The 10,826-nt window shown below is 54.0% G+C and overlaps 1 protein-coding gene across 1 annotated transcript; it reads right to left on the bottom strand.

The window, feature by feature from the left end:
* Positions 1-1,576: 1,576 nt before the first annotated feature.
* Positions 1,577-9,985, bottom strand: LOC142451003 (keratin, type II cytoskeletal 2 oral-like). Its single transcript, XM_075552940.1, has 11 exons — positions 9,670-9,985; positions 9,344-9,573; positions 8,032-8,252; positions 6,564-6,624; positions 5,635-5,730; positions 4,957-5,121; positions 4,712-4,837; positions 3,874-4,094; positions 2,486-2,520; positions 1,915-1,968; positions 1,577-1,824 (listed from the first exon to the last, which is right to left on the bottom strand). Exons 1-11 carry the CDS (start codon positions 9,983-9,985, stop codon positions 1,577-1,579), a joined length of 1,773 nt encoding a protein of 590 aa, XP_075409055.1.
* Positions 9,986-10,826: the final 841 nt, after the last annotated feature.

Here is a 10,826-nt window from a genome sequence, read left to right as displayed (position 1 = left end):
GGTTGGAGAGATGGGGAAGGAAGCAGAGACCCTCAGTGCCATGTCCACCCAATCCCTGTCTGCCTAGCTGAACTTCAGTTACCTTTGCCTTTCCTGTATTAGACCTCAGCTTTTCAGAACACCTGGGAGATGCCGGTTTAAGGGCAGGAATCCATTAACTCCATCCCTAAGTGACACTCTTCTGGAGTGAGCTTTATTGATGGAGAACGGTCCCGGCCCCATTCATACTTGATTGGTGAGTCTGGTGGGAGGAACTAGGCCGCGTGGTGCTGCCCCTCCCTGACTTAGCGTCTGATGGCCCTGGCAAGCTAGTCTTCTGCTCCCCTATCCACCGTGAGGGGCCTTCCTCCACAGGAAGGCTGTGGTGACTCCATCCTCCCTGTGTCCCGCCGGGAAGCCCATTTCACCTGAGACATAAGCCACATTCTCTAGTATCGGCTTTACCCCTAATAGAGGAAATATTTAGCCTCTCCGTTTGCTTTGTTCTTACGTCTCTTCATTGGTGTAGGATCCTGGCATGGAGGAAAGGGATGTTTCTATTGACCCCCCTCAAATGCCCGGAGCTACGTTTGCAGAAAGAGAATGTGCTCTGTGACTGGTGGGGCCAGAGGGGAAGTAAAGGGGCCGTGGTGGCGGTGGCATCAGCTCCCTTGATGACCGCCTACAGAACCCTCTTCTTCCAAGACTAGAAGGAGAGGCCTACTGCTCGCCATCAGAAGGATGGGTCCGATGACCTATTTAGAAGTGCAGAAGGTCCCCCACTTACACTGCCAAAAATGCTCTTGAACAAAACCTATCACAGGAACCCAGTAAAATGGATCCAATGGAAGCCAGGACCATGCAGCTTCCGTTACACCCAGGAGCGGACTTGTGAGAGATCCCCAGCCCCCTCCTGAGAACCCTCCCACTCTCTGGCCCGGCCACGCCCACGTGCATCCTGCTGACCCCTTGAATGAAAGCCGGACACCAAGACGTGAATGAGATACAATGCAATTTATTGAGAGAAGACGGTGGGATGTGCTCACTACCAAGGAGGGGCCCCAGGTCACAGAGTGAAAGGACAGCAGCCTGTCGGGCTACAACGCCCAGAGGAGCAGAAGGCACCCTGGAAGCCCAGAGTCTAGACAGAGTCACCAGCCCACCCGCCAGCGCTGGACCTCTACACCGCCCTCCTCAGGCAGTGTTGCAAATTGCCAGCTGCAGCCGGAGCTGCAGGCGAGAAAGGGAGACAGACAGCCCGCCCAGAGTGGGCGCAACCTTGTTAGGAAGGCTCAGACTTCGGCAGATCAATGGCCCAGACCTGGGGGGAGGGGGTAGAGGGGGACCTGGTATTGCTAGGCACGTTCAGAAGCCATCACAGGGGCTCGTTCAGGGACGTGGGCATCCCCCAACCGGAAGTAGGACCTCCTTGGCCAAGGAGAGGTTTGGGAAGTGCAGGAGCCAAGTCAGCTTTCTGCAGGGAAGTTGAGGCACAGAGAGGTTGAACGGTGAGCATTTGCAGGGAGCAGGCTGAGAGTGGGGTGTTCTGGTGCAGGCTAAGAGAGAAGCCAGTGGGACGGGAGCCTGGAACCCAAGATCACTTGGAGGCGTGCTGGCTGGAGCTGGTGGCCTGGGAGAAGCGGACGCCGCCGCTGCTTCCACTGCCGGACTTGTAGCCGCTGCTGCTTCCGGAGGTCTGGAAGCTGCTTGAGCCGCTTTGGCTCACTGAGCTGCTGCCTCCGCCACCCAGCCGGCTCCCGCTGCTGCCGCTCTGGTAGCTTCCACTGCTGCCCCGGCCCCCACTGCTGCTGCCCGTGGCCCCGCCGTGGCCACTGCCGCCGCTCGCTGCCCCGTAGCCACCGCTGCGGCCTCTGCTGCTGCCGCCACTGAGGCCCCCGTAGCCGCCGCTGCCGCTGCCACCGAGCCCTCCGTAACCGCCGCGGCTGCCGCCCACGCTGCTGCTTGTGCTGCTGACGTTGCTGACCACGGCTGCAGAGAACACGCAGTGCGCTTAGGGCAGCCCCTCGCTCGCTGCCGCCCAGTCGATGGCGACCTGACAGAGCACCAGAAATGCCCCCAGGGATTTCCCGGAGGACCACTCTCCATGGGAGTCGGAAGCCTCCTCTTGGTCCCTAGGAAAGCTGGAAGCCCGGATTGCCCTCCCAACTCTGTCCTCGGGGCTGTGTGACTTAAAGAAAGATGCTCCCTTTCTCGGTGGCCTGGCCTCTTTTGCAGTTTGTAAACCACAAGAGTGAGCTTGGCCTTCAAGCGTCCTTGCCCCAGAACAGAGGCCAAGGGTGTCCACAGGAACTTCCCTTTCTCCAAGCTGGTGAACTCCACCAGACAGGATAGTTGGCAAGTGGGGAGGGGCAGGGGGCGGGTGTTATATTTGGGCTGAAACATTGCCAGATAAGCGAGGCACACCTGCCTGAACCTCGGCCAGTGAGGCTATTTCTAAGGGCCCTTTCTACAACCCTGGGAGAACACAGTTGAATAGATGACTTACAAATGCTCACAGCACTCTGACATTCTCCGGACATCCTGCAAAGGAAGACAAGAGAGGTGAGTGATGCAACCGTGACCCAGCCAGCTGAGAGGAGACAACCTTGGCAGCCACGTCTCGCCATCTGCCCTGCTAGAGGAAAGAGGGTAGACCACGCCCATCTCCAGGACCAGGCTCTCCAGGAAAGGGGCTGCTCCCCGGGGTGGGACTTCCAGTCCCTCCACCAACTACCCTCCATCAGCGTTCCTTCAGCCCGAAGGCCTTCAACTCCAGACAAATGACTTCACCTCTCAATTCTACTTGAAGGGCCCAGCCCCACCTCCCACCCCTGTGCACAAAGACCATCGTCTCTCCTTCGCATATCTTCTTTCACCTTCTCCATTAGGTTCTGCTTTTTTTTAAAAATTTCCAACTCGTCTCCCCCAGGAAACCTTCCCAGAGAGCCCTCCCAGAGTGGGTGGTGGGGATGGGGTGGGGGGTGGGGGGTTTGAAGGTGGGTAGAATCTGAGGAGACCTGGCACCACATAATGAACTGGATAGAAACTTGAGCACATCATGCCCACATCACCCACCCACCTGCACCCTGTTTTCATTCACGGAGAAGGCAGCTTTCCATCGATGGAACGGCCTGGTTACCTTGTCTGTGCAGGCCCCATTGGTGCCGCCCTCCCTCTGCTTCCCTCCACTCTTAACGCGCTTACCACTGACTTCACTCGCCCCCCGTAGCAACTCATAAAATGTTACATAACTCTTCTTATACTTGGATTCTGCTTCCTCCATTCTGTTGGAAGCTGCCTGAAAACAAAGGCTCTTGGCGAAGAATTCATGGGAAGGGGGTCCGGAGAGAGATCTCTCAATTCTTGGCATTCACTTGGCATTTGGTAGTCACCCGTGACATGCGTGGCATTGTGTCATTTCTTTCCAGAGTGGATGTGTGTCTCCTACATCCCCGTATGGACTCAGTCACAGGGGCGGGGCGGTTACAGGCTCATCTACAAGATAGTCGCCACTAACTACGTGAGGCTACTTCAGTGAGTTTAAATGAAATTAAAAGCTCACGAGCCACATTGCAAGTGTTGGAATGTCTATTGGCTACTGTGTTAGACAACACGGATAGAGTACGTTGTATCATTTTTGCCATAGCGAGGATCAGCAGGGCCTTGCGATACACTACTGACCTTCACAACGAAGATAAAAATGGAATGATCTTGATTAGCCACAACCACAACAAATGTGGGACGTGAATCTTTAACTGTCTTCTGGGAAACTCCTTGCCCTTGGTCTGAGTTGTCCTCTCCTTAAAATCACCTTGGCTCCTCTCTTTTCTTTCTTATCAAAAAAACATCACTATAAAATTCTTTCTGGAAAACGCCGGCCCCACAGCTTCTCACCTGCACTCCTCGCCCTCCAGCAGCTTCCTGTAGGTGGCGATCTCCACGTCCAGGGCCAGCTTGACGTTCATCAGCTCCTGATAGTCGCGCAGCAGCCGGGCCAGGTCATCCTTGGCCTTCTGCAGGGCGTCCTGCAGGTCCTGGAGCTTGGCATTGGCGTCCTTAAGGGCCAGCTCCCCACGCTGCTCCGCTTCTGCAATGGCTGCCTGGAGTTTAGCATTCTGGGAAGAAAGTGATAGAGAACCAAGGACTATAGCAACTAAGGAGCACACCGTGGTCTTTCGTGGGAGGGGAGTTCTCCCCCATCTAGCATCCATCCCGCCATTTTCTTAGAAATCCCCACAGGACCTCCTCCAAAAACAGGAGTTGGTTTCTCAACTAGTCCATTCATTCACCTCCCTCCAGCCCCTGGAGATCAATCCCTGTCTCGTTAACGAAAAGACACTGGTAAGGTAAACGGTAAGCCTCCGGTCTTTCTTTCTTAGGGATTTCACCCTGAGGATGCCAGTCAGCGTGGAGACGATGTGAACAGAGTACTAAACAGCCCAGCTCAGGACAGATCCTGCTGAGAGCTGAGGAGTCAAGGCTCGCTCCCACAGGGGCAGCACAAAGCACTAGGCAAACGAGGAAGAGCAAGCATCTCTCCTTGGGGACCGGTTGGCACTAGGGGAGTAAGATAGGGATAGTACAAATGGGAGGGCAGAGGTTTCCAGAGACGACACTACTTTATGGGGACACTGCAAAAGGCCCAAGAACGTGTATGGCGGAGCGCACAGCCATTGCTGCTTCTCCCGGGGCCCAGATGACCTCCAAGGACTCTCTGTAAGCCTGAACCCACCTGCTTCTTGACGCTCTCGATCTCAGCCCGCAGCCTCTGGATCATCCTGTTGAGCTCCATGATCTCGCTCTTGGTGCTCTTGAGGTCATCGCCGTGCCTGCCGGCCGTGGTCTGCAGTTCCCCAAGCTAACAACGGAGAAGTCTGTCAGCAGCGTGCCACCAAGTGTTGGGACATTCTCTAGGAAGGTCATTGGGTTTGAAAACCATCTCCCCTCGAGTGTGGAGACAGGAAGTGGGCCCCCTACCTTGGTCTGGTACAGGGCCTCAGCCTCGGCCTTGCTCCTTTGAGCGATGTCCTCGTACTGGGCCTTGACCTCGGCGATGATGCTGTTCAGGTCCAGGCAGCGGTTGTTGTCCATGGACAGGACCACGGACGTGTCGCTGATGTGGCTCTGCATCTGGGACAGCTCCTGCAAGGAATGTGGATGGTCACCCTCTCACACTGCTGGCCCCAAGGGATGCTGGAGATGAAGAAGTTCAAGAATCATCTACCAGCAGAGATACCCCGAGAATGGGGCCAGAACAGGAAGCTTCCATCGTGGGCCTGGCTCTCACCCCAAGGAATCTGGACAAAGACAACTACAATCAGGTGGTGAAGCTACTGCCTGGGTTTCCATGGGGCTGCAGAAAGGGGGAGCATTCGGAAGGCGCACGTTATGAGGCTGAAACAGAAGCCATCGCGAAGGTGAAGCACAAAGAGGACTGACCTCAGAGGGGGCGTAGCGTGAGCAGAGAGAGGTATGGACCGGGGTCTGTGCAGGCTGGGAGCTAAGTCAGCGTTTCCTGGGTTGCGGAGAGCACAGCTGAATTCTGAGTTCTGGTGCTCCCTATGTGCATGCTCTGCTGCCGGACCACCCTCTCGAGCAGCTCTAGCGTTTCGTTGGCAGACAGGAGGCGATTCAGTGGGCGACGCGAGGACTCACCATCTCATAGAGCGTCTTCAAGAAGTTAAGTTCATCTGTGAGACTGTCCACTTGGGCCTGCAGATTCACCTTGGTCATGTAAGCTGCGTCCACATCCTGGGGGAAGGTCAGAAGCCCCAGAGCAATGACCCTCGGTCCCTGCCCACCCCCACGCCCTTGGCTCTTCCTAAGCCTTCACGGGTCCTCTTGGCCCTTCCCCTGCTGTGACTGCATCTGCCTCCTCCAAGTGTGACTTCTTACTTTCCTTTCCCTCTTAAAAGAAAGAAAAGCACAGTGGTCCTCTTCCTCAGCCCAGCCCACCCCTCGGCTTTCACGGAATACACACCGTCTTAGCCGGCACAGCTAGCCCACGGCCTTTTAGAGTGGAGCACTCACACTTTCTCAATCTGCAGCGCTGTCTATGGTACAGAAACCCAAGCTCCGGGATGCAGAAGAGAGACTCCCCTCTCTCTGCTTTCAATGGGGCATTTAAACGAGCTACAGTGCTCTCAGTCGCTGATTGTTGTTATTCATAGGAAGACTTTACACTTTTGAGAATATTGAGCGTCTGTTAGGGTGATGGGAAAATTCAGGAACGGTGTTGGCTGAACACGGTGAGCATACTAAATGTCATTGGACTGGACAGGTGAAAATTGTCCAGATGACAAATGTTTTGTTACCTGTAGGTTTATACAATGAGAAAGAAATTGTAATACCCAGGGTATTATTGTAGGCTGAAAACTTTCACTAAAATGTTCCTTATTTGTCCGCGTTGCTAATCATCGCATTAGTCACGTGAACACTTAAGACGTCTCCCACCCAGCAATATATTCAGAGCAATATATTCCTCAAACACCTCATTCCCCAAAACGTAAAGAAACTCCACTCTCCCCGGGTGGGCCAGGTCCCCCAAAGGTAAATCCTGGATCTGCCCTTGGCAGCTCACCCACCTTCTTGAGTCCCACAAACTCGTTTTCTGCTGCAGTGCGTTTGTTGATCTCATCTTCATACCTAGAGCAGAAAGAGACCACCTTTGGACAGAGGCCTTTCACGAGTGAATGAAAGAGATGAGGATCCCAGGCACACATATGGAATCTCCTTACTCAGGGACCGAACCAGCGTCTCGGGCATGTGGCCTGTACAGTTTCCTGGGGCCTTGTGTTCATAAGGCCTTGGCTTTTTTATTTAAGGCCCAGTTATCACGCTCTTAAAATTCTTAATACATTCATTTATAGCATTTTGCCCCAAGTCCTACAAATTATGCAACCAGTCCTGCCCAAGATCTTTCAAAAGTACAAGGTCCTTGCTTCTCTCTCCTCCAAGTCTTGGTGACAGAGGTGTGGGCCGGTGGACAGAGATGGAGGAAGACGTCAAGGAGCCTGGCTACTTAGCTAGGCTCTTTGATCAACCTCACAAAGCCATGTGTGGGACCCAGAGGGATAGTGACTCAGACCAGGCATTTCTGGCTCGGTTCCCTCTGCTTCTCTTTTCCTTGATTACAGCAATTTGCTTCTGTGAGGAATTTTGGGGGGTGGGGTGGGTAAGCTCATGTCTTCTGAACGCATTGAGACTGCAAGGTCTCTGTTGACGACTCAAATCTCCCACCAAAAATTTTGATTTGTTTGAAGCCAGAAGATTTGGGATGATTCTAAAAGAGAGATTTCTGACGTGTGGATCTGAGTTGCCACTGAATCCCCAGTGCTCAACCTCAGAGCCTACCACAGAATGGTTGCCCGCCCCGGCTGCTGCGACTGAATTCAAAGGAGGCCCTTGGGGAAGGTGGCTGAGAAGAGCTCCCTGGAGCAGTCGTACCCATCCTTGTGGGTTCTGGCCCTTGGGGATGTCTGGAAGCTCCTCCCTTGAGATACGTGGTGTGCCCCTGACACAGGAACTGTGAACCCCAGCCCCGCACACATAGGAATGGACTGCCTGACACTGCAGAAATACGGGCTTTCCCTGGACACAATGAAAGAGCACTTGACCATGGGCAGCTCTGGACCATCTTCCCAGAATCCCTAGCAACTATTGGATACTGAGACTGGTTCCGAATATCTAAATGTCATGTAGATCATGTAAATGTGGGCTTTTTTTTTAACAAACATTCAAGGCGTTTCCCGGGTACAGTAAAGTGGGGAGGGCTTCCCACCCTGAAGAGCTTTAAGCCCTAAGAACATTCTGTCCTCAAACAGGGCTGCTGGAGGAGGGGGCCTGCCTGGAGTCGGGGGCTGGAGGCTACAGGCAGACACCCAGACATCTTGGTCCTAATCTCTCCCTTCCTTTCTGCTCCGTCATGCTTCCTTCAAACCCATCCAAGAGTATTGAGGAAAGGTGCAGCCTGAAACTGTTGACATTCCAAATTGGGGCCACACCTCCCTGCTAATCCCCCAGAAGGGGAAACTCCCCAGCTGGGGGCCTCACTTCTTTTTGAAGTCTTCCACCAGGTCCTGCACATTCCTCAGCTCTCCGTCCAGGTTCCCTCTTTCCCCCAGAAGCAAATCCACCTGGCGCCGCAGGTGGCTGATGTAGGATTCAAAGAAGGGCTCTAGGTTGTTGGGGCCTGAGCCGGATCCTGTGCTCTGCTCCTGCAGCAGGGTCCACTTGGTCTCCAGGACCTTGTTCTGCTGCTCCAGGAACCGCACCTGCATCGGGAGAGGCAAGAAAAGGAGTCAACCCCTTGATTCGGGGCCCACCCACTTCCCAAAGAGCACAGCGGCCTGGCTCTTTGGTCTGCAACGGCCTTTGTCTTATGAAGTTTGAGAAGGATGAGAATTTTGAAAGGAAATCACTAGTATCTATTGAGGCCTAAATCTATAAGCTATTTCCTATTTCACTTGGTCCTCACAACCATCTGCAAGTAAGGTGCCATTAATCCCCATTTTGTTGGTTAGGAGACTGAGGCTCCAAGGGTGTTAAGTGAGTAAAATCCCCCATAGTCACGTGGCTGTTGAATGACAAAACCAAGAGTCAAACCCAGGTATGCTCTAATTCCATTGGGACCCTCGGACTACTACGAAAAAAGATCACGGTGAATAAAATGATTTGTGTCTTAAGCTTTTTATCCTCATGAGAGAAACCCAACGGGCTAACTTTTCCTTCATTGTTTCTCGTATGAAGAGCCTGCTACCTTGTAGAGGACCCAGGTAGAACTTCCTGTCTGAGGCTCATTCTCCTAGCAAACCTGCACCCCATCTCCACTTCAACATGGGCAGCTCAGTGTCAGAGCAGCGAGAAGCACTGTGTCATTCAGAAGACAAGTCAGTTGCCAGTATGTATCAAGTAGAAAGATTGCCAGTATGTATCAAGTAGAAGGATTGCCAGTATGTATCAAGTAGAAAGAAGCACTCCCCAAACTTGTGCCTATGTAAATTCGATTAGAGCTGATTTGAATAGCCAAACAACTGCTTTCAGGAGGAATTATTACTTCGCTGTAATCATTCCATGGCTCAGGCCCCATTCTTCAAAAGATCTAAGAGCACATTGAGACACTCACCTTGTTCGGCCTGGTGAGAGCTAATTCTAGAAGATAATCAGGAGCAGTGAGCACCCTCCATTTCCCAGACGTGACTACGAGGCCCGAAGAGGGCGAGAGGGGTACTCACTGTCCCACGGGGGTCAAGGAAGAACCAGGCCAAGATCCAGTCACCCCTACCTCCAGTGAGGCCCAGCTCTTTCTACCCCAGCTCCTTGTACAGCCCAAACTCTCTCTAGCACCTCTGGGCTTTAGTCTCACCTTATCAATGAAGGAGGCAAACTTGTTGTTGAGGGTCTTGATCTGCTCCCGCTCCTGGGCCTTGACTTGCCCAATCTGGGGGTCAATCTCCACATTGAGGGGCTGCAGGAGGCTCTGGTTGACAGTCACTTCTTGGATTCCTCCAGGAAAGCCACCAGGGCCAAACCCACCAGGACCACCAAACCCACCAGGACCACCAAACCCACCAGCTCCTCCAAACCCACCAGCTCCTCCAAACCCACCAGCTCCTCCAAACCCGCCAGCTCCTCCAAACCCACCAGCTCCTCCAAAGCCACCTCCTACTCCTCTGCCACCACCAAAACCACCTCCATAGCCACCACCATAGCCACCACCATAGCCACCACCATAGCCACCTCCACAGATGCTACGTCCTCCACCAAAGCCACCAGCCCGGGAGCCACCAGCTGCGACACTCATGCAGATGCTCTTGTTGCCACCCAGGTTGTAGAGGCTGTGGCTTCCAAAGCCACCGCCTCCACTCCGGGACCCACAGGCCCCTCCGCTGGCTCCCCCAGAGCGGGCCACGCAGCTCATCCTGCTGCTGCCGGAGACCACGGCGGAGCGACCAGAGAAGCCCTGGCTGCCGCTGCTGAAAGACTTCTTGCAGGCTTGTCTGTTCATGGTGCGAGTGTGGAGACCAGCTGGAGCTCACTTAGCAAGAGCAGAAAGAGATGGAGGCAGAGGATGGAGACGACAGAGGAGCCTGGCTTTTATATGCCAAGAAGTTTGACTCGGCGAAAGGAGAGGCAGGCAATTAGCTGAGAGTCATCTTGGGTTTGGTTTGCCTCCCAGGCAATGTTACTTCTGGTTCCCAACACACCTCAAAGATAATCTTCTGGACCAGAGTGGCTTTGCTTTCTTTGCTTAATCACCCAAACTTGCCTCCGTTGACAAAAGACCAGAGCTCACCTCCCTCCCTGCATGTAATTTCCTCAAGGGTCCTGGGGGAAGCCAAGCAGCACCTGGTAGAGCAGGGTGGAGTTTGGACACCTTGGATTAGGAGGTGCCGGCCGCCATGCCACAAGGAATGAGGACCAGGCAACCTCTTCCAGAGCCTTTTCCAGCAGTGCCAGTGTGTCCACAGGCTCGGGCAGTGACCCAACCTGTTTCTTCCACCATGGACATTGTCTTCCGGCGGCACATCGCCTACGTGCAGAGCTTCAATGAAATATCCAGAGAAGGATCCGGAGTGCAGAGGAAGGGGCCTGCACTGAGAGAACAGGATCCATTGGCCCACCTCTGCAGCCCTCCCCAAAGTGCTGGAGTTTGAGCTGGGAAAGTCTACGCATGGACAAGAGACTGAAGGGGGGACATGATGTCTGACTAGGAGAAAAGAGTAGCATTAAGACGCGGAGCCAACACGTTGGAGGCTTGGGCAGGGGGAGGGCATGTGTGCAGGCAAGAGGGCTCAGACCTGTCTCCCCTCCCCGTCCAACATCCCAGACCAACCTCAGGTGATCAT

This window comes from Tenrec ecaudatus, chromosome 6 (assembly GCF_050624435.1).
Source record: "Tenrec ecaudatus isolate mTenEca1 chromosome 6, mTenEca1.hap1, whole genome shotgun sequence".
Classification (NCBI taxonomy): Eukaryota; Metazoa; Chordata; class Mammalia; order Afrosoricida; family Tenrecidae; genus Tenrec; species Tenrec ecaudatus.
This window is presented reverse-complemented; position numbering and strand designations above follow the sequence as displayed.